Source organism: Bos javanicus, chromosome X (assembly GCF_032452875.1).
Source record: "Bos javanicus breed banteng chromosome X, ARS-OSU_banteng_1.0, whole genome shotgun sequence".
In the NCBI taxonomy this organism is placed as follows: domain Eukaryota; kingdom Metazoa; phylum Chordata; class Mammalia; order Artiodactyla; family Bovidae; genus Bos; species Bos javanicus.
Window position 1 is genome coordinate 34,110,567 of NC_083897.1, and position 23,233 is coordinate 34,133,799.

At 46.7% G+C, this 23,233-nt stretch overlaps 1 protein-coding gene across 6 annotated transcripts in view; it reads left to right on the plus strand.

The window, feature by feature from the left end:
- MTMR1 (myotubularin related protein 1) overlaps nt 1–23,099 on the plus strand; it is a 61,018-nt gene extending 37,919 nt beyond the window's left edge. For 5 of the 6 annotated variants that reach the window (XM_061408711.1, XM_061408712.1, XM_061408709.1 and 2 more), the window contains 6 exons: nt 5,464–5,649; nt 6,336–6,542; nt 9,793–9,885; nt 14,489–14,602; nt 18,070–18,246; nt 20,993–23,099. In XM_061408711.1, coding sequence (XP_061264695.1) covers nt 5,464–5,649; nt 6,336–6,542; nt 9,793–9,885; nt 14,489–14,602; nt 18,070–18,246; nt 20,993–21,154 — 939 coding nt within the window. In that variant the 3' untranslated portion in view covers nt 21,155–23,099. Of the gene's footprint in view, nt 1–5,463; nt 5,650–6,335; nt 6,543–9,792; nt 9,886–14,488; nt 14,603–14,870; nt 15,650–18,069; nt 18,247–20,992 lie in introns of those variants that run through there. The other variant, XM_061408714.1, reaches the window with a different exon arrangement.
- The last annotated feature ends 134 nt before the right edge of the window (nt 23,100–23,233 follow it).

A 23,233-nucleotide genomic window follows, 5' to 3' on the forward strand; every position in this document is an offset into this window, starting at 1 on the left:
GGGGATAAATGTGTCATTCTAGGGCACCTGCTTTGTGGTGCTTTGTTACTGCCACCTAGTACTGTTACTCATACAAGCCCTCACATTTCTAGGATAGCTCCTACTTGGTCATGATGAATAATTTTCTTACTATGCTGCTGGATTCAGTTTGCTGGTACTCTGTAGAGGCTCCCTTTCACCCTTTCTCCATATCATGGCCAGAGGGATTTTCTAAAGGTCCAGCTCTGGGCACCCCTAGTGCCTTGAGGCAATGACAACCAATTTCTGCACAGGGCCTCTGAAGCCTCCCAAGCTGAAGGGCCTTTCCTTCCAGCCTTGCCACACCTTTGAGGCCCACATCGCAGCTGTGGCAGCACCTTTCAGCTCCTTCAGCATATCCCAGTGCCATCTCCCAGTCTCCACGTGCACCTAACCACTGCCCCATCCTTCCAGTCACAGTGGGAACACCACTTCCCCAGGTCAGTCTCCCATGCCAGGGTGCTCTGCTCTTTCCTTTCTGTAGTCCTTAGCACACTGCCAATTCCTCCCTCAGTGTGTGTCTTGCCTCAACAGCAGGGACTGGAGGGTACTGAGCACACCTGGATCCCCAGAACTGGACCGCCACACAATAGCCACTCCCCAACTGGAACAAAAAGCTGTCGGTGGGTGGGCAGGCTCGTCTGCCCATGGGGGCCCTGATGGCGAGTGGCACTGGGTGTTGATTCAGAAGTCCTAACTTCATTACGGAGGTCAGCTTTAAGTTAGCTTTCTTCTTGGGAAAGTGAAAGGGAAGGGAAGGAATTTCTTTTTAAGCTGTTACAAGTTGAGGAGCCTGTGTGGGGAGGATACAGCTCTGGAACTCAGAAGAAGGTCAGATTGGAGGTTGAGACCGGGGCCTGGTAGCATGTCAGGTGGAGATTGCAGCCTTGGATGGGAGGGGATGAAGTTACTGAAGGAGTGTAGGTCACGGGTGCAGGAGCCTGGCACAAGAGCCCCTGAAATGCTGCCTAGGGCAGGTAGTAGAGGAACCCAGTGAAGGGAAGGGAGAGGTCCCAGATGCCAACAGATGAGTGTCAGGGGAGATTAGAGGAAGGGGTGTCTTAGTCAGCTTGGGCAGTTATAACTAAATATCATAGGCTGGGTAGCTATAAACAGTACCACTTATTTCTCAAAGCTCTGGAAGCTGGAAGTCTAAAATCAGGGTGCCAGCAGAGTTAGTGTGTGCTGAGAGCCCATGTCCTGGCTTGTAGAGAGCCATGTTCTTGCTGTGTCCTCACACCGCCAGAGCAGAAAGCGGTGAACTCTGTCCTGTCTCTTCCTAGAAGGGCGCTGTCCTGATCGTCAGGGCTTCACTTTCCTCATCTTCTAATGCAGTCCCACTGGGCATTCAGTTTGACATGGAGATTTTGGGAGGGACAAACACTCCGTCTGCAGCAGTGGGGAGCTGTGTGGCCTTTGGTGTCTGAGTATGTGGAAATCCTGTCCTGCCAGTCTCTTTGGGAGCTGGCCGCCCTCTGTGAAACTTTATATTCTCACGTGAGAATCCTCCCCACTGCCTAGGGTCTGCATCTGGTGGTTGAAGAGCCTTCATTAGGCACTGAGCAGCTGGCCTGTAATCATGAAACCTGAGCCATTCTTCAGCCACCTCCTTCCCAAGGGCCATGACTCTTGTTTTTCCCTGAGGGTTGAGGCCCCGGCGCCACTGCTGTGAGCTCACTCTTGGGGACTTGGATGCCAGTGGGGACCAGTGTCCCAACATAGCTGGCTTCTCTCTAGAACCCTGCTTTGCCCCCATAGAGGTAGGGCTGGCCAGCAGGATCACGTCTTCCAGAAGTTTGAGCCTCTCCCCACCAATTCCTGCTGGGGTATACATGGGGCCCTGTCTCGCTGTATCAGCCTGCCAGTTGTCTCACTGTTCATATTGTTTGCTGAACCCAGGGTAGGCAAGGGTGAGTAGGGGAGCTGGAAGAAAACAAAAGGACCTGTAGGAACTGCAGACATATTTATTCTCTAATGGCGGGTGTGGTGGCCGTAGCACCAGACATGCTGTATTCTCTCATGGTTGACCTAGCAGACGCAGCCATAACATACCTACAAGGGCTTTTCAGGTGGAGCTTATATATATTTACAGAGCAAGAGTGGCCCATGGCCAAACGGGTACATAATGACACACATGCACAGTGGTATAAGTTATCTCAGCTGTTACATAACCATGTATTTACAAAATGTGGGGTGAGAGCAAGAGGCTGTGGGGTGAGGCTGCCTGACCACCACCATCTTGGCTAATTTGCTCTTTACCTACAGGTCCCTTCTCACTCTCCTTACCCTCTTCTGTCTCCAGACCTCCAGGTGCCTGCTCTCTGTCCTCGCACAGAGTAGGCACTCATGCTCTATTTCTCCCATGATCCCATTTTCTGATTGTTATTTGTCTTATTTGGAGCTTTAGTAATCAGTTTTCAGGCAACCCATTGGCTTTAACTCAGTTCTCCTGGTTAACACCAGCCCTAAGAAGGTGTCCTCTGCACTCATGCACTTACTGGGTATGGGGCCTCTGCCCCAGCCTCCAGGCTCCCTTGGTGGGACCAGGTCCGAGTCATTGCCCATCTCAAGGCTCTGCATGGTAGGTGCTGAGGGAGGTCATAATACAAAGGTGCCGAGTAGTGGGTGAGGGGTGCTGAGCCTTGCACAGATTAGCTTTCATTAGATAGTTTATTTAGTTAGTATTTAATTCCCATAGTGAGCCTCTGCAGTATTTGAGGTGAGAAATCTGAGGCGCAGAGAGAAGGTGAGCTACTGGAGGAGGGGCAGGGCTGGGATGATAAAACCCACACTCCTACCACCAAGGCCTGTGCCTTGAATCCCTCAACCAGCAGCATCTTCAGTGGGTGCAAAGGGTATTGTTATGAACAACGTCACCGTGCCCCACAGGCAGGACTAGAGTCTAGGCTGCATTGTCCGCAGTGGGTGTTCAGAGAGTCTTCCGTCATTCCGTGCTGTTGTTTCCCCACCAGTCATGTTTACAGCCCCTATTCTGCACCCTCAAGCTGAGGCATGCTCCCCTGCTCCTTGCTGCCCGCCTGCCCCAGGGCCATGCCAGGACTGCTGAGCAGAACCCCAGGCTCGGGGCTGGGCTCCCCACCTCCTCCCCAGGAGTCAGGTCAGCCTGGCCCCACGCCTTTCATCCCTGACCGCTGGCTGTTTGCTTCTGCACAGAACACACCAGCCCTCGGACAGGAACTGCCCCCACCTGCCCACATCCCACTGCACCCCCCCAGCTGGAACCCACATACCACTGCACCCCATGGCCTGGAAATGAGGGTCACCTCCCCGTGGACCCCTGTGTCCTCCCCTGACTGCTGCCAGCTCTGCCCGGCCTGCTCCTATGCCAACTGGCTCCCAGGAAATCTGTCCATCTGTGCAGATAAGCCCTCCCCAGTCCCTGTCCCCTTCTGCTTGGAGCTGGCTCCACTATTCCTGTTCCCAGACTGTTTACGGTAAGGCCACCAAGTGCCTTCTTGTCAATCTCACGAGCTTTTGACGCAGTTGAGTACCCTCTCGTTTTTGAAAGACTCTCTTCCCTTTTCTCTTTATCCTCCAGTCTCCAGCTGCTCTCCTCAGTCTTGTTTGCTCTGCATTCCCTGAATGTTGGCCTTCCTCTGACCTTGACTGCTCTCTTGGCCACACACACTGGCCCTGAGCCCTGGACCCACACCCAGAGCCACCACCCAGCCCCCTCATTCATGCTGCAGAGCTATGCATCCTGCTCCCTAACACAGCTCCATCACCCAAAGCCCAACGCTGTGTTCCTCCTCTAGAAACCATCCCAAATTTTACAATTCAGTGCCTTCCAGTCTTTTGACAGTGTTATGTAGCAATCACCACTGTCTCATTCCAGAATGCTATCACAGCCTTAGCTGGAAACCCTGTGCCCACTGGCAGTCGCTCCCCATCCTCCCCTCTCCCCAACCCATGTCAACTGCTAATACTTTCCCCGTGGATTGCCTTCTTCTGGACACTTCATATAAATGGAATCATACCCTGTCTGGTCTTAGGTGCCTAGCTGCTTTCACTTGGCATGATGTTTTTATGGTTTCTCTGTTGTAGCACAAATCAGTACTCCATTCCTTTGTGTAGCTGAGAAATAATCCATTGTAATCATACAGCACACTTTTTTTCTCCACTCATTCATTGGTGGACATTTGGGTTGCTTTCAGCTGTTAGCTATTGTGGATATTGCTGCTATGATTTGTTGCGTACAAGTTTTCATGTGAATACCTGTTTTTAGTTCTGTGGGAGCTGGAATTTCTGGGTCATATGGTAGTTCTATGTTTAACTTTTTGAGGAACTGGCAAATCTTTTTCCACAGAGACTGCATAATTTTAACTTTTACCAGCAATGTATTAGGGTTTCAGTTTCTCTATGCCCTGGAGAAGGGCATGGCAACCCCCTCCAGTATTCATGCCTGGAGAATTCATGGACAGAGGGAGCCTGGTGGGTCACAGTCCATCGGGTCACAAAGAGTTGGACGCAACTGAGTGACTAACAGTTTTACTTTCACTTATTCTTATAACAGATGTGTTTTGGATGTTGACCTCTACAAAGTATAAGCTAGTTATGGACGAGATTTTGTTATCAGATTACCAAAGAGTGAGCCATATTGTCTTTTTTGTTATATTTGCATTTTATTTTACTTGAATTACTTAAATAAATCTCACTGAGATTTACAAATTATTTTGTACAGAAGTTTTGCAGTAGTACAACCTTTTTATTTAGATAGATGGCAGAAGGTTTTAAAACCCAGTTCACCTTGTATAAGAGCCAATTGTTAATCATTTTAAAACTGCTGACAGGTGGTAGAAGATTGTTGTGGGTCGAATTATGTTTCCATTTAAAAACTATGTGTTAAAGTCCCAACTCCTGGCACCTGTGGCTGCAGCCCAGCTTTGAAATAGGGTCTTGGCAAAGTAAGTAATTGGGTAATCAAGTGAAAATAGGAGGTCATCAAAACCGGGTCTCCTGCATTGCAGGCAGATTCTTTACCGTCTGAGCCACCAGGGAAGCCCCCATATTGAATGAGGGTGGGTACTAATCCTTATAAGAAGAGACACTGACCCAAGGAGAAGACCATGTGAAGATGGGCCAGAGGTTAGTGTATCTATAAACCAGGAACATCCTGGGCCACCAGAAGCTGAAGAAGGCAAAGAAGGATCCTCTCCAAGAAGGTTCTGAGGGAGCACAGGCCTGCCAGTACCTTGATTTTGGAGTTGCAGCCTTCAGAACCGAGAGAGAAGACATTCCTGTCACTTGAAGCCACTCAGCTGGTGGTACTTTCAGCAACCATGGGAAACTCATACAAGGATGTAGGAGGCTTATTATGATACACAGATGAGTCTGAGGCTTTCTGAGTGGCCTCTCTCTGGCAGCACTAGGAAGAACAGTAAAAATTCACTGAGATGAAGTGACATCTGTCTTTTGTTTTCACAGGCAAAGGGTGGGGGCTATGAAAGTGAAAGTGCCTACCCAAATGCTGAACTCATGTTCCTGGAGATTCACAACATTCACGTCATGAGAGAGTCGCTGCGAAAACTGAAGGAGATTGCATACCCGGCCATCGATGAGGCACGCTGGCTGTCCAACGTAGACGGGACCCACTGGCTAGAGTACATTCGGGTACGGAGAGGGCCCGTCCTGCCCCACCATCTGCTTAAGACTTCTCTGTGGATGGCTGTAAAGCTATCTGTGTCTCTCTCCAGGTGGCTTCCCAGCATTGCAAATGAGTGCATCTTTGCTGTATGCTTGGGCTTTCATAGTTTGCATAGACAGCAACCAAACTGTGGTCTTTGTTGAGGTACTCCTGTGACATAATAGAAAGGGATGATACTTTCCTCACATCAGGTTTTTAAAGTACTTTGTGGCCCTTTGGTAAAGGACCCTATTTACTATTGTAGTTTTTCCTTAGTGTAAGTTCCTGCCCCGCACCTCCACCAGGATACTAATGTTTCCTACTGATTCTTAAATTGATTCCATTGTTTGTTTATTGACTTGAACTTCCAGTGTTCTCCACGGAATTATTTTTGCTGTGTTGTTCTTATTGTTGTTGTTTAGTCACTAAGTCTTGTCCAACTCTTTGCAACCCCATGGACTATACCCCACCAGGCTCCTCTGTCCATGGGATTCTCCAGGCAAGAATACCGGAGTGGGTTGCCATGCCCTCTCCAGGGGATCTTCCCAACCCAGAGATCAAACCCAGGTCTCCTGCATTGGCAGGCGGATTCTTTACCACTGAGCCACCAGGGAACTTTTTGCTGTAATAGAAATTAAATGTTGCCTGATTTAATGTGCCTTCTTTTTTGAAGATGCTTCTTGCTGGGGCAGTAAGAATTGCTGATAAAGTAGAATCCGGGAAGACCTCAGTCGTGGTGCACTGCAGTGATGGCTGGGATCGAACAGCCCAGCTGACGTCTCTGGCCATGCTGATGTTGGACAGTTATTACCGCACCATTAAAGGATTCGAGGCTCTCATAGAAAAGGAGTGGATAAGCTTTGGACATAGGTTTGCACTGGTGAGTTGAGACGGTGAGGTGCACGTTTCACCGTTTGTTGCTCCATCATATGCACATGCATATCACACATCTCATACATACACACAGATACACATACACATACATGAGGGCTTTGTGCTCTGAGAACTGAATTGCCATAAGAGAATACTATAGACATCAGCATTGTATTAATATGTCTCTGGTAGGGCAGTCTTTGTTTTCCATGTCGGTATGCCCTTTTTTTTTCTTTTTTTAATTGAGGTAAAATTCATATAACATAGAATCAACCATCTTAAAATATGTAGTTCAGTGGCGTTTAGTGCTTTCACAGTGTTGTGCAACCACCATCTCTCTGTAGTTCCGTAACATTTCCATCATGCCCAAAAGGAAACCCTACACACATTTCCCTCTCTCTGCCTTTCACACCCACTAATCTGCTTTCCATCTCCCTGAATTTGCCTACTCTAGATTCCTGACATAAGTGGAGTCATACATTATTTGTCTCTCTACGACTGGCTTATTTTCATAAAGCACAGTGTTTTCAAGGTTTATCCATGTTATAGCATCTATCAAATTTTAATTCCTTTTCATGGATGAATTCCATTGTGTGGATATACTGCATTTTGTTTATTTACCTGTTGATGGACATTTGGGTTGTTGCTACCTTTTGGTGAATAATGCTGCTGTGAACACTGGTGTATAAGATTTTGCCAGACAAAGTACCACAAGATTGGGTGGCTTAACAGGAATTTATTGTCATCATTCTGGAGGCTGGAAGGCCAAGATGAAGGTTCTGTCAGGGTTGGTGTGTCCTGATAGCTGTCTCTCCTTGGCTTGTAGATGGCTGCCTTCTTGCCGTGTCTTCACCCTGCCTTCTGTCTGTGCGCACACATACCTGGTGTTTCTGTGCCCAGATTTCTTCCCCTTGTCTCAACCATGCCCCTCTACTTACGGCATCCTCACTCTCCCTCCACCCGCTCCCCATTTCTTCTAATAGAATCTACCCCTGGCCAGTCAGAAGCTTGTCTTTCAAGCTTTATCTCAAAAGAGACTTCCACCAGGACTGTGACTCATGACTTTCCCACCTAGCTCACTCTCATAGCCCATCCTGGGATGCTCGCTTATTCTATGGCCCCACCATACGCATTTCAGACTAGGAAGTTCCAGGCACACTTTTTTGTTGTTATTTACAGGTCTTCTCCTGTGACTAGACCACAAATGAATTATTGATTTAGCACAGATGCTGTGTCCCATGTGTCTTGGTACCCCAGGTACCTCTACTGGATACCATCAAACTGCCTGAAATCCTGAGGGCTGGGAGGAGGGATGCCTTGCATGCGCTGTAAGAGTTCAGTGCCTGTCTATTAAGGGAAAGAACAAATCTTAAATTGTGAACTGTCAGTGCAAAACTTCCCCATGTGCCTTAAATACAGGGGCAGTTTCCACAAATTATAGAGAAGTACAGAAATAAGGCAAGGCGTGCAGCTACTCTGGAAAACAGTATGGCAGTGCCTCAAAAAATTAAAAATAGAGCTGCCATATGATCCAGCAATTCTGCTTCTGAGTATATATCCCAAGGAAGTGAAAACAGACTCAAACACTTATTTGCACACCCATGTCCATAGCAGCACAATTCACTAATAGCCCAAAGGTGGAAGCAACCCAGTGTCCATCGACAGATGAAGGGGTAAACAGAGTGTGGTCTATCCACACAGTGGAATGTTATTTAGCTTTCAAAGGGAAGGAAATTCTGACACCAGCTACAATGTGAATGAACTATGAGGACATTATGTTAAAGGAAAGAAGCCAGTGCAAAAGGACAAACTGCATGATTCTGTGCATATGAAGCATCTAGAGCAGTCAAATCTGTAGAGACAAAGGAAGATGAGGGGAGCCAAGGACTGGGGGAGGGGAATAGGGAGTCAGTCAATCATTTGCAAGTGTAGTAACTTTCCTAAATGTCCATAATTGTGAATTATACTAGCTGTTAAGAAAAATCCAGTAAACAAAACTGACTTCTGGTTCTTACTCTAAAAGATCATATGGCTATTAGAAAGAGAATAAAAATGCTTAAATACCAACACTTCAATTCTGTAATGTCCTTCATGTATTAGTCCAGACAACTCGCTAAAAGACGACTTCCTTCTTATACCATTGTTGAGGTGAGCCTACTCCCAGTAGCTGGGAGTCAGCCAGCTAGTTTTTGTTTTGGAACTCCTGGAGACAGATGCTGGTGATGGCTGTACAACAGTGTGAATGTACTTAATGCCACTAAACTATACACTTCAAATGGTTACGATAGTAAATTTCATGTGCATATTTCACTTACAATTAAAATGTCTTTTTAAAAAAAGAAGGCAACGCACTTCCTCTGAGATGTTCATTGTTGATTTGGTCATTTCTTTTTCTGTCTTTGCTGGTGGTGGTTTCATACGCCCAGTATTTGTCACTCTTCCTGTGTGGTGATTGCCTTGTATCTTCATAACTTTCTCATCCTTTTGCTTAGTCACCAAATTACCTGAAGTTTCTGTTAGAATGCTCATTCCTGGGTGGTCTTTTAAGTTGACATTTCCAGTGTTTTTGTCAGTCCTGTTTATGTATTTGAAATTATCTTTTACCTTTTAATATGAATCTATTAACATCTTCAAATATATCTAAAAGTATGACATACAATGCTAGATGTCAATTATATTTTAAAAATGGAAGAATAAAAATTCAGAGATACTACCTGGCCTGCTGCAAGGCCTCCCCATTCGCATTTCAAGAGTGAGATTTTGAGGTTGTCTGAGTCATGTGGAATTGGCTTAAAATTGTAGATTGTTAATCGTTATTTTGATTCTCAGACTTTCTGATATTTGTGAAAAATGGGGGAGGAAAACTACACTTGTGGAGAAAATGACCATCATAATGTGCTCTGTGAGCTGCTAATTGCCATCCCAGGCTGACATGGAGCACTCGATGTGGTGGCTGGGGTTGACCCCATCACTTGGAGTGCAAAGTTGACCGGCCATTTGCTTATAACTTGTTGATCTCAACTATATTAAAGCAAAATTATAAAACAATCAACATGTAAACTGAAATTTTGTTTCCTAAAAGTAATGGAAGTCAATTCAGTGCAATGAACATTTCTGAGAGCCTTTTATGTACCAGGAATTCTGTTGGGCCTTGGGACATATAAAAGAGACATGCTTCTTGCCACTAGGCAAGTTAAAGTGACTTCTGAGAGGACCATGGCATACATTAAATTGTTTAACCTCTTGATTCTCTTCAGCGAGTGGGCCATGGCAATGACAACCATGCAGATGCTGACCGATCCCCTATATTCCTTCAGTTTATTGACTGTGTCTGGCAAATGACGAGACAGGTGAGAGGTTTCAAGTCCATTTCTGACCTTTATACCCTGATCCAAACATAAACGTAAAGTTGAAGACAAACTTTAATTTCATGTTCATTCAAAGTGAAGATTGTGTGCGTATTAAATATGACCCCTTTTGTTATTTAACTCAGTTTGATTCTAATGACTTAGAAATATAAGCATAAAATTGGAAACAACCAACTTTATACCAAAAGGTGCTTTTGTTGTGCATATGGTTTTTTGTCGGTCATGCTGTCCAGCAGCTGCCCCTGCCCTCCGTCCTACTCTTTCACCTGCCCCCTGTCAGGGTGAGCACATGTGGAACCTGGCCAAGCAGGTGCTGGAAGATTCCCAGGTGTTGGAAATGCGGATGTGACTGAACAAAGGGGTGGAGACCAGGGAATCCAGGACCCTCCATAGCCAGCCCCAGGCCACAGCCCCTGCCACCCCTTGGTGTGGAGGGGAGGGAGTGTCCCAGGGCCAGGGGCAGATGGGAGGCTGCCGAGTGTCCTGTCACTCGTTACCCATGCAGGGGTCCCCCTTCCCCAGGCTGCTCGGCCAGAAGGCATGTGCTGTTTCTTCCCTCATCTCCAACATGAGAACCCGAGCTTAGGATCTGATCCTCATCACAGGACGTGGTGCCAGAGAAATGGACCTGGAATCAGAGTCAGAGAGCGAGGCCAGCATGCTGGAGAGAGAAAGGAGGGAAACAGAAATAGAGGCAAAGATGTGGTGAGAGGGACTGAGGGGAAGGAGAGAGTAAGCAAAAGACAGAGCCCTCCCCAAGCACCTGCTTGGATGGGATCATGGGGAAGGGAGGATGGTAAAGCATGGCCTGGTCTCTCGCCTTCGTGTTGAGCTGGAGGTCTGGCCTTGGCTGCTTCAGGCACGTGGAGAGGACCGTCTCCTAGCAAAGATGCGCTTGCTTGAGCCCCAGCCCTGGAGACCCTTCTTTGGGCCTGGGCAGAGGCCTGGGTGTGTGTGCTGCTTAAAAGTCCCCCAGGTGCTTCTGAAAGGACCAGGAACCCCAGCAAGTGATTCCCGGTGCAGTCCTGAGGCCAGTAGCTTCAGCCTCCCGGGTACTGAGAGATGCAGGTTTTCAGGCCCTGCCCCAGACCTGTAACACTGTGTGGCGGGCAGCACTCGTTTTCAGAAGCCCTCCAGGGATTCTGCACAACTTTCATGGTGTACACAGATCCCCTGGAAGTCTTACCAAAACACAGTTCTGATTCGTGGGTCTAAGGAAGAGCCTCAGACTCTGCATTCCCAACAAGCTCCCAGGCTATGCTCCTAGAGTAGCAGGGATCACGAGAGAATGGCAATTCGAGAAAAACCGTGTCTAAGCAGCCAAAGTAGAATTCAGAGTCCTCAGGCCCTCCCTTAGAACAGCATACTGAGGCTAATTGTTTTAAAGCTAGGTTCCCCAAGCTGACTGGGCTCTTGCCTTATCTAAGTGCCAGTTCCCAGCTGATTCAAAGCACCCAATTAGCTAGAGGGCTGGGGCATGGAAAGAGGGCTGGTCTCAGAGGTAGGCAGCCGATGGTATGAGTAACAGGTAATGGCAAACACATACTCAAAAGGCACGGAGGCTGGCCTGAGGTCTGACTGTTTTGTAGTGCCATGTACTTGCTATTTGTATTGATGCCAAGTCAGCAACAAAAGTAATGATGGTTACATTCAGGTTAAGACTAAAAGGTATGAAATACATTTTAGAAAAATTATATAAAATGGTTGAACACAGAAGATAATTCTGATGTTTCTGAAGGGATCAGCCCAAATTTTGTGAATGTGAAGTAGCTTATTCCTCCCAAAAGCCTAGACAAAGAGTGTGTGTGAGATATCTTCAAACTGACTTCCATTATTCATATTGCTTAGTACCTATTTTCATGTCTAATCTGTATAATTTTTGTAATGTTTACTGGATTTTTAAGAAAATGAGGGGTTTGGGTTAGAAGATTTCAGATGCCTCTTACAGCTTTAAGAGTCTGTCCATGAAATTTGTATAATTAATTTCTTTTAAAATAACATTGTCAGAATGAGGCACACCAATGATCAGTCTAACTATCACTATCTAAAGTCAAAAGTGAATGAAGTATGCAGCTTGTTAGAAAAGTTGCATTAATGTGACAAGATTAACAAATTTTTAGGTTTCCTACTGCTAAATCAGCTATGTCAATGTAACGTTTTTAGACACCTCAGAATAAAATGAGCTAGTCTGTGTGCACAAACTGATATCAAAGGAATTGAGGGAAAAAGTAATTGAAGGACTCTAGACAACAGTCTCAAAGACATTCTGCAGTAACCCCAGTTGAAGAGACTTTTTTATCCTTTTGGATCAGTTTAAACATTGTTGATGTTTTTGTCCTTCAAGAGGTGCAGAATTTCATTATGGATTTCTATGGGTTTTTGAGACCACACTTTTTAAAGTATATGGTATAGCTTCTAGAAGAGGCAAAAACAACAGTGAATCCCAGAGGCTTACTCTTATTTGTTACCACTCTAGAGGTCGGTACTTCCGCTAATGAAATGTTTCCCACCACTGTGCCCTTTGGAAGTGAAGAGCACTCCTGAGCTAACCTGAGTAGATGTGGGTGCTGAAGGGCGTGGGCTGAGCCCACCCACCCTGACCTCCCACACCTGCTCTCCACCCACTTGACCAGAGTAAGGCTTGTGGTTGGTGGCGACAGAACACCCTGAACCAAGTTCCCAGATCCAAACTGTGGGCTCAGGGTTAGGAATAAAGACTCATATGACTCCAAAAATATGTCAGTAGAAGCTCTGCTGTGCTATTGGTAAATGTATAGTTTTAAATGTTTGAAAATGAAATACAGGCCTTCCATTTTTATCCTTTATTTAATAAAGCTTTAGAATATACATAACATATTTTGCTTAAAACTCATAAATTTCTTGGTGCCAATAACTTAATAGAATATAACCAAGCTTCATGGAAAAATACTAGGAAGAATTGACACAATGTACTTGGCCTTTTAAAAGACAGCCATTTGGAACATGAGGCCATTTACAGAGTTGCAAGGAGCAACCTTAAAGACTGAGACAGGATTAACCAGGAGCTATATTGAACATTTTGGCCTGATTTATTTGATTTAGTTCATCATTGATTTAGTTCCTCTAAGAACATTAGAACAATATCCATAGCTAGTTTCCAGAGGTTTCTAAAGAAGTAGTATTTTGATGGGGCTCCCTAGAAGAGAGTTGTGTGTTTTTCTGAGAGCAGTCCTTAATGTAGAGAGAGACAAGTCTTAATCTATGGCAGCTGAGCAGAACTTCTGCTTGCCTAGTGAGGAAAATAACAATTTTTGATGGAGTCTGGACAGTCCTGTGTTGACCATTGTTTCTAATTGAGAAGCTTGTCTCTGGCCTAGTAAAGTACTAAAGATAAGCTTCAAAAATAAACTTTCTATTGGTGACCCTGGTTGTCACTTTACAGATGACATAATTAGTTGCAATAGCATGCAAACATCTCTGATTAGGGAATAGATCTTTAAAGTACACTTGACACACAAAAATATGCTGGGTAGTTCTGTTTGGTTTTGTTCTAACTGGCCTTGCTTCATTGAATAGGTGATGAATATTTCAGTATGTTTTTAAATTAGAATTCTGGTACAAGGTCAGCTCCCAGTGCATACCTGTTGCTAGGACTGTAGTTACCATTTGCAGAGCATCTCTATCATGGCTACTAAATGTCAGCTACTGGCTAGAACCTCTTGGCAGTGGTCATTCTTTGCTGGAATCGTGCTAAGCCCCATGAAGAATAAGCTAAGATGGCAACTGAGAGTATCATGTGGTTTTCTTCCATATTCTGTTAGTATAGTGAAACTGAATGTCGCTCATTCATGTCCGACTCTTTGCAACCCCATGGACTTATTAGTCCATGGAATTCTCCAGGCCAGAATACTGGAGTGGATAGCCTTTCCCTTCTCCAGGGGATCTACCCAACCCAGGGATTGAACCTGGGTCTCCCACTTTGCAGGTGGATTCTTTACCAGCTGAGCCACAATATAGTGAATTACGATAATAGATTTTTTTAGTAACCTTGATCTTCAAATCTTGCATAAACCAGCCTTGCATTCCTAAGACAAACCCCACTTGATCATGTGGTGTTACCCCTTTTACATTATATACTGCCAAGACATTGTATTTCTTCTTGATTCGCTTCCCTGGGACCCCCCCCCCCACTTTCTTCACTCAGAATGTGCCCCCAAAGGGGAAGCTAGGACAACAGTAGGACTTATCTCACTGGTTTCCATTCTGGGCCGGGGAGTCATCACAGTCCCATGGCCCTGTCGAGTGTCCCGCTCGCTAGTTGTTTCTGGCAGAAGGGCAAATGCAGGCTCTTCCATCATCATGGCAAGAAATGGAAGCCCCATTAGCTTTCTTAGGCACTGAAAAGCATGCCAGTTTTTGTTGCTTCAGGTTGTTTCTCTGCCAGACCTATAAGCTTGAACTGGAAACTACAGCTAATTAAGTTCTACATGGGCCAGTTTTCCTTTTCATGTTTGACTATATTCCAAGTTGTAGCTTAGCAGCCTTTGACCAGTTTGTTCTAGAATTTGAACTTCAAAACTAAACCTTATTTCTCTCTCCATTTAAGTTTCCTTCGGCATTCGAGTTTAATGAATTCTTCTTGATTACAATTTTGGATCACCTTTATAGTTGTCTCTTTGGGACTTTCTTGTGCAACTGTGAACAGCAACGACTCAAAGAGGTAAGTGTATTATATCTCCTGGCTTTCCTGACTGCTGGAGGGCCTTGTCCCTTACATGCCACTGTAGAAGGGGGCTGAATGGAGAGGACACTGGGTCTCACCCTCTGTTGTCTGTAAATGGAGGGCTGGCACTGAATGCCCTCCCCGGGTTCACCAGCCCCAGTGCATGTGTCTAATCTTCTAGCCCATTCTCTCAAGGTAGCAAGTTCAACTTGCTTTCCATCAAGCTTCTCCATTAGATTTACCTCTTCCTTTTCTCCTCACTTAGGGATAAAAGACAGAGATGATCAAAAGTGAGGAAGCATTGGGAGAAGGCAGTTTCACGATTGTCCTCTGGTTCAGAGAAAAGGACTTCTGCCTGGTGGAATATCTGAGAACTTAGGAGAAAAGAGCAGGTTCCCGGTGCCCACCTCCCCCTCTCTTAGCAGCCTCCCCACAGCTGATGACTCCCTCACCCCACACCCTCTGTGCTTCTCCCCCACCTCGCTGGCCTTCCCCATTCAGTATTTTCCCTTTTAATCCATCTCTAAACTTGGAGTCACCTGGACAGGCCCTGGTCCTCCTCTTGTTCTGTCTAGGTGACTTCGTCCATCTCAGGGATCTAAATGCTGTTTTCCTGTTCCTCTCTCTTGTGCATCCCACTCAGTACCCCCTCTGCCCATCCACCCCAGCTGCCACATTCAGTCCCTCAGTGAGTGCTGGCAGCCCTGTCCCCAGGATGGATTTGTAATCTGGCCACTTCTCACTGCTCCAAGCGTGTTGAAGCCCCCTAACCCCCAGTCTTGCATCTGGACTAAGGCAGCTACCCAGAAGTGAGCTTGGCTCCCTGCATTTCTGACCTCCACACTCAATCCAAACACAGCAACCAGATGGGCATTCCCCAACTTCAGTCCCATTACGTTCCAGGTCTCTGCCTGAAACCTCCCTGTGGCTTCCCACTGATGTCAGGATCAAATCCACATTCCTACAGGCCTATAGGAGTTTAAAAAGATTGAATTCAATGGCATGTGACTTATCTCATTAAAGCTGTTTTTAAAGAAAAAAAAATCAACAGAATATCGTTCATATGTCGAATTTAAACTCTTTTGGTCTTTTTTTTTTTTTTAATCAAAATGTACTCTCTAAAAAATCATCATCTCTCTTGAGATATAATTTACATACCATACAATTAACCCCTTTAAAGTGGACCATTCAGTGGTTTTTAGTATATTCAGTGTGTAATCATCGCCACCATCTAATTTCCTAAAATTCTCATCCCCCGCAAGAAGAAACCCCATACCCATTAGCAGACACTCCCTAGTCTCCCTCCCCCGAGCCCCAGCAACTACTAATCTATTTTTGGTCTCTACATATTCATCTCTTCTGGATATTTCATATAAATTGAATCATACAGTATTTGTCTTCCTATGTCTGGCTTATTTCACTAAGCATACTGTTCTCAAAGATCATAGATAATTAGCATATACCAGTGCCTCATTCCCTTTTTATGAGTGAATAATATTCCACTGTATGGAGAGACCACCATTTGTTTATCCAGTCATTAGCAGATAGACATTTGGGTTGTTTCTACTTTGGTGGGTCTTACCAATACTGCTGCTATGAATGTTCACGTTCAAGGTTCTGTGAAGACATATGCTTTTACTTCTGTTGGGTAGACACCCAGGAGCTCTATGCTTAACCCTTTGAGGAACCACCAGACTTTTTCCAAAGTAGTTGCCACATTTTACATTTACCCTAAGCAATGTCTTAGGGTCCTGTTTTCACATCTTTGTAGACACTTGTTATTGTTTATCTTTTTGATTCTAGCCATCCCAATTGGTGTGAAGGAGTATTTCATCATGATTTTCATGTGTGTTTCTCTGATGACTAATGATACTGAGCATCTTTTCACGTGCTTATTGGCCATCTATATATGTCTGTGCACAAATGTTTCTTCAGATCCTTTGCCCATTTTTGAGTTATCTGTGATGAGAGAGTGGCAACCCACTCCAGTATTCTTGCCTGGAGAATCCCTTCGACATAGGAGCCTGGCGGGCTACAGTCCATGGGGTCACAAAGACTTGGACATGACTGAAGCAACTCAGCATGCACACATGTCTTTTTATTATTGAGTGAGAAGAGTTTCTTATGTGTTCTTTATCAGATATGGTTTACAAATATTTTGTTTATTCTGTGCAGTGTCATTTCACGTTTTTGGTAGTGTCATTTGAAACACACAAGTTTTTTATTTTGATGAAGTCTAACTTATCAAAGATTTCATTGCTTAACCCCAAGGTCATGAAAATTTAAGCCTGTGGTTTTCTTCTAAGCATTTTATAGTTTTAGCTTTTATGTTTAGGTATATAATTGATTTTGAGTTACTTTTTGTCTGTGGCAGGAGGTAAGGGTTCATTTATTTGCATGTGGTTATCCAGTTTTTTTGTTTTTTTTTTTTAATTGGAGGCTAATTACAATATTGTGGTGGTTTTTGCCATATGTTCACATGAATCAGCCATGGGTGTACATGTGTTCCCCATCCTGAACTTCCCTCCCACATCCCTCCCCATCTCATCCCTCAGGGTCATCCCAGGGCACCCTCCCTGAGTACCCTGTCTTATGCATCAAACCTTTATCCAGTTTTCTTAGCACTGTTTGTTGAAACAGTCTCCCATTGAATTTTCTCGGAATCCTTGCTGAAAATCAGTTGACCATAAACGTGACAGTCTGTCCCTGTGCTCTCTATTCTATCTCATTGATGTCTATCCATCCTATGCCAATACCACCTGCACTGATTACTGCAGCTTTGCAGTAAGTTTGTAAATTGGGAAGTGTGAAATTTCCACATTTGTTCTTTTCTTCCAAGATTGTTTTGGCTATTTGGGGTTCCTTGAAATATTGCTGCTGTTTCTTATAAATATAAAATATGAAACAGTCCTAATTGAATCTCTTCTGTCTAGATAACTTGAGGAGTAGTCAGCAGATTGGTGGAAAGCACTCCTGGCCTCACCATTTTCTCATTTTGACAATGTACTGTAAAATTGGGAGGTGGGGATCTATAATTTAATGATATGTTCTCTATATAAGGCTTTAGCCCCAGATAGTCATGACTTTGCAGTGAAAGGAATATTATCTGTAAATTCTATCTATGGTCCTTAATATTAAGGGTCACAAGAGCAAGCTGCAAAAAAGAATAAAAATGTATTGTTAAATAGGGGCACCATCATCCTGCAATTGGTAGAAAGTTCTCGTTCTGCCTTCACATAGTCACAGTCACCAGACGTCATCTCACTCAGCAGTATGTTTCTGAGACAGCCCCACCTCGAGGTCATGCACACAGTGGGGTGGGGTGGGGCTTAATAAATGTTCCTGATTTTTATCATTTGAACTCACTTCATTATTCAAGTTCCTTTTCTCTACGTGATACAAGCTCTTGAGGATATGAAGGAAAGTTGAATTTTTTTTCACTGTATTCCTTGTTTGGTTTTCAGGATGTATCTACAAAGACTGTATCTTTATGGTCATATATCAATAGCCAGCTGGATGAATTTTCTAATCCCTTCTTTGTGAATTATGAGAACCACGTCCTCTATCCTGTTGCTAGTCTGAGTCATTTGGAATTATGGGTAAACTATTATGTGCGATGGAATCCACGAATGAGGCCTCAGGTATGCTTTCCTCATTTTGAAAAAAGTGTATCTTTCTGCCCAAGGAAAGATGATGGTGTAGAATTATATGAAAGCACAGAGCTGATGAAGTGTTGTTAAGTTACTGCTTCCTGCTCACTCGCCCCCTCCTTCCTCAGGACACTTTCCCTGCCCTTGGCTTCTCACCATGCCGGCAGGCGATGCCCTGAGCACCTTTTCTGCCCCTCCCCTGCACCCCCCCTGAGGGCCCAGCTTCTGTCACTATGCATGAGGCAAACGTCTAACACGGACAGAGGGCCACTAGCTGCTTCCCGCGTCTGAGCAATGAGGGCAGCCGGCATGTCCACACTGGTGCAGACACACTGAGCACATTTCTGTGGGGCTGGAGCACATTTCTACCTACCAAACACCCAGATCCTGGGCTGAATGTATGGTTTGAGTAGCAAACACATCAACTTTGATTAAGAGTTGTAAAATGCTCTTTTATTAAGAACATCTGAAACCAGGGAGATAGTCTCAGCCCTTTTCCCACGAAACCTAATAGTATAGACAACGTCAGTGGTCAGTATTCTAAATACAGGTTTTCAATTTCGTGGCCAGGAAGCCATCAGTCCCTATGCTCATGCCTATATGAAGAAGCACCCCTCTTACTAGTCCCAAGGCATGTGGACACGTAACAGTTGGCTGTGGCCTTCAAAAGACTGCCTCAGAAGCATGGTTCCCAAACCTGGCCCCTTATCAGATATGGTTGCACCCACATTTGATGCAACTCCCAACTCGTGCTGCCAAAGTCAGCACCGTGACAGTCCTGTAGTGGAGGGCCTCCAGGCTGGGCCCAGAGCAGGTTGGGGAGTGGGCCAGGCCTTGGTGATGTTGGAGACCCAAGGTGTGCAGGTCCAGGCCTTTGGACTTGACCCTGGGGGCTGCAGGAAGCTCCCTCTAGCAGCGCAGTCCAGGAACAAGGAGGGTGGCCGTGGAGACTGGCACAGGGATCAGCAGGAAGGCTGGTGTCCAGTGAGGGGGCAGGGAGCCAGGCCAGACAGAGGGGAGGCGGTGGGGACAAGCCTCTTTTCTCTGAGGAGGAGGGCCCTGCTGATATCTTGTGTGTTATTTCCTTTGGGACCCTTTTGGCTTTCATCTCATACATGGCAGCATTGGGTGACTGGCTCCTAGATGGGCATTTTCTCTGCTTTATTGTAAATGAAAACAGTGGATGAGAAAACAGAATGAAAGGCTGCATGGAGATGTAAGATGAGTGTCTCGGCCTGGGCAGGTGTGAAGCTGTGTGCTCACCCGCATGGTCTCTCTCTGACCCCGATGGTGGGTGGTCAGTAATGGCCACTTGATTGCAAAGCAAGTGGAATCAAGTCCCCCACAGCAGGGACATATAAAGTAGGCCCAAGGCTAAGAGAGGAGGTTTGCCCACCCCCCAGTGGTCTCTGGAATCAGCAACTAAGGCAACTTTCCTTGTTTGGGAGGGTCTCTGCCATCAGACTCCCACATTAGCGCCCCCTCCCTCCTTCCTGGGGCCAAAGTCAGGAGTTAGCTCCGAGCCTCTTCTGGGCTGCTTCCCAAGCACCCTACTGTGTTGGAGACACTGGGTGCCTCCCCCAACACACCTAGCCAAATTGCTTGTCCCTGTTGTTCCTGTTCTGTCTTGAATCTCTCTCGTGTGCTCATGTCTCTGGTCACTCTCAGTCTAGTCTTTTTCATCTGTCCCCTGCTTCCCCTCTTCCTCCACCGGGGTGATCACTACTCACGTGCCTAATGGGACAGCTCCCAGACTCTCTGGGGAGGGCACGATGAAACACGCAGGCCCAGTAGCCGTGGGGTCTCCTAGAGGACCCCCACCCAGAGCAAGTGCTCTTCCAGCCAGTCCCTAAAGGATGAAGCCCAGTGTGTGAGTGAAAAGGGTCAGAGGGGAGAGGGCTCCAGGCAGAACGGCCAGCGAATGCAAGGCATCTGCCAAAACCTGGGAGGTTCGAGAATGAAGGAGGGGAGTAGGGGCAGGGCCCAGTGAAAAGTGAGCAGGGGAGGCAGGCTGGGGTCAGATCACACAAGGTCAGGGTCTTACCTTCAGGGCAGCAAGAAGCAGCCCCTGGAAGGTGTCCATGTAGTCTCAGGGCCTGGCTGAGGCTCAGGACCCAGGCTAGTGGCTTCTGTGGAGATCGTGGACAGGGGCCAAGGGGGAGCTACCCAGACCCCCACCCCATGCCCCCTCAGCTGGTGACTCTGCCCGCCCCGGTCTGCTGAGATTCACAAGGGCTGTGGCAGGTGATGATGAGAGCTTGTGAGCTGAGTGCAGGAGAGCGTGGGGGCCATGACCCCAAGCTTCAGGCTGGTGGAACTCCACCCTGGGAAGGTCCCTCTCATCCCTCTGTGGTCCAGGAGGGTGAGGCGGGGCAGGGGTGCCGGCGCGGCTGCCAGAGGTTTTGTGAACACGGACAAGGGGCCCTCTCCCAGCACTGCCCACTCCAGGGCCTTCTGCCCCCGCCTGTTCTCGCTCATGAAGCTGAACACAGCTTCACGGTGGAGGGAGGGTTTTCAGTCAGCAGTGTGAGGTCCGTGCTGCCAAGTGGCAGCTGAGGCCCAGAGGGGACCACCCAACCCTCGGCCCCTCTGGCGGTCAGGCTCCCCTGGGAGGGAGAACGGAGTCCCCATGCCTCAGCCAAGCCACAGCTCCCGGGGCGGGCCCTCGGGCCCCCGGGCAGAGGTGGGGGTGAGGGTCAGGAGGCCGGGGCTGGGCTGACCGCATCTCCGCCCACAGACGCCCACCCACCAGAACCTCAAGGAGTTGCTGGCCGTCCGCGCAGAGCTGCAGAAGCGGGTGGAGGACCTGCAGCGGGAAGTGGCAGCACGTGCCTCAGCCTCGTCGGAGCGGGGCTCCTCGCCATCGCACTCAGTGACACCCGTGCACACGTCAGTCTGACACCGCTGTCCCTGTGGCCCAGGCGGGGCTCCTGTGACGTTCCTCACGAAGCCCTGTGCCCGCCTCGTCCGGGTGGCACTTCCCACCAGTGACGGATCTGTGCTAGGGGACGGCCCCCACTCTCATCAGTGCTGTTGTGCCATCAACACGTCTTTCCCTCCTGCCAGCACTTGCCCAGGGCTGCGTGGGGGACCCTTGGGCGAGTAGAATGCAGGGTTCAGGCTCAAGGTGGGACATCCTTGTAAAAACCAACCCACCCCCTTTTAAAGGCTGTGTTGCCAGCCCCAGGGCCTCTTTCGGCTCTTAGCGCCAAACCCTGGGGCCTGACAGTTAACTCTTGGCTGGGGAAGACAGACCATCACCATCTCCCCATGCCAGCAGTCCTGCTGCACCAGTTACCAGTGTGTACATATAAGGTATTTTTTAAAAAGAGAAACATACCTTTATTTTCCTATGTCCTTTTTTTTTTTTAAATGTTTAGTCACCGAAGGAGACACCTGCTTGACTGAACTGGGTGAGCATGGTCAAGCTGGGCTCATGCGAACTCTGCCGTGGTTCATTTGAATGTGGTCACCTCAGACCATGTGTCCTGTCCTCCCCTGACTGTGGGACCTGCCTCCCAAGGTGGCCCAGGCGCCTGTCCCCTGCTACTGCTGACAGCTGACTGTCAAGGCGGGTCTTCTCTCACCTGTTACCTGCTGTCTGAAGTAATAGTTCTCATTTCATCAAGATCCCTTCAAACTCAGTTTATCCTTGTCACTGCATTTTGGTACTTTAAAGCCACCACGGCACTGTGACTTTGGATGCCAAAAGCAGAGCGCTCACCTCCCTCAGTTTCCTGGTCTCAGGGCCTTTTCCTGCCCATCTCACAGCTTCCGTCTCTGGGCTCCAGGACTCCATGAGTCTGAGCAGGCATTCACTGACCATCAGACGCTCCATCCACTAGCACTAGAGCTCTGAACTGCTCTGGGTGGTGAGTCAGAGTCTTGCACATTTGCACTCTGCCCTCCTCCTCCTCATGCCCAGCACTGTGCCCATGCCTGCCAGCCCCCAAGACCCCATCCCCCTGGAGGAATTAAGCTTGCCTTTGAGTGGAGGAGAGCTCACCGGGTGAGACCTGAGTGCAACCTCATGGTAGTATCTGGTTGGTTTCAAATTACTGGATGCTACCCAAAGCCCTCCATATTGACCTTAGTTTTGAAAACATTCTTAAACGTTTTTTTACACTTAAATACTTAAGAGAATAGATGTTTTTCAACTTGGAACCTTCTGATTCTTATAGAAAATTATCTGGTATCTGTAAGGTATCATATTTATTCTATGTAATTTGATAACCTAAAAAAAATTCTCCATGTTTACCATCTGGGGGATTTGTTTCTAAACTGCATTTTAATTGATGTAACTTTTGATTCCTGCTTCCAGAATAGCTAAAAGCTTATTTATGAATGGGTATGCTGGATTATTCATTGATATGTGGATTTCTTACAAACGGGGACCCGTTTTTTTCCTTGGAAATATCTATACATAATCCCCCCGCTGCACTAAGACCACTAACCTTGTTGTGGACTGGATGATGTTTTTGAGAACGAGAGAAGTCAAGGTCAGCTAGCCTGCCGCGGGGATTGCACCTGCAGGGAGCTGCCCCACTCCACCCCTCCCCCTTCCACGTGCTGGGCCCTAGGAGGACCCCTAGAAGCTCCCATTTGGTTTCAAAGCAGCACAATAGAGCATTTCCTTAGTGTCTTCCTAGCACAGAACTGTTTCTAAAACAACTTGAAGTATAGTTTTGTTATGTAAGCAATTCTTTCTCGGTTTTATTTAAGTGTACTAGAATGTAAAACCTTTATGGTTCAGGTTTTTAAAGACTGGTACAGTATGATATTTGCCTCATCTGATGCACTGTATTTCAATCTGTAATTAAAATAATGTTTGCTCCGTGGTCTCATTTTTTGTTGTCTTTATTTTTGGTAATTTTTCCCTTGTGGAAAATTAGTAAACATTTGTGTCCAAGTCTTTGCGACCCCATGGACTATAGCCCACCAGGCTCCTCTGTCCATGGGGATTTTCCAAGCAAGAACA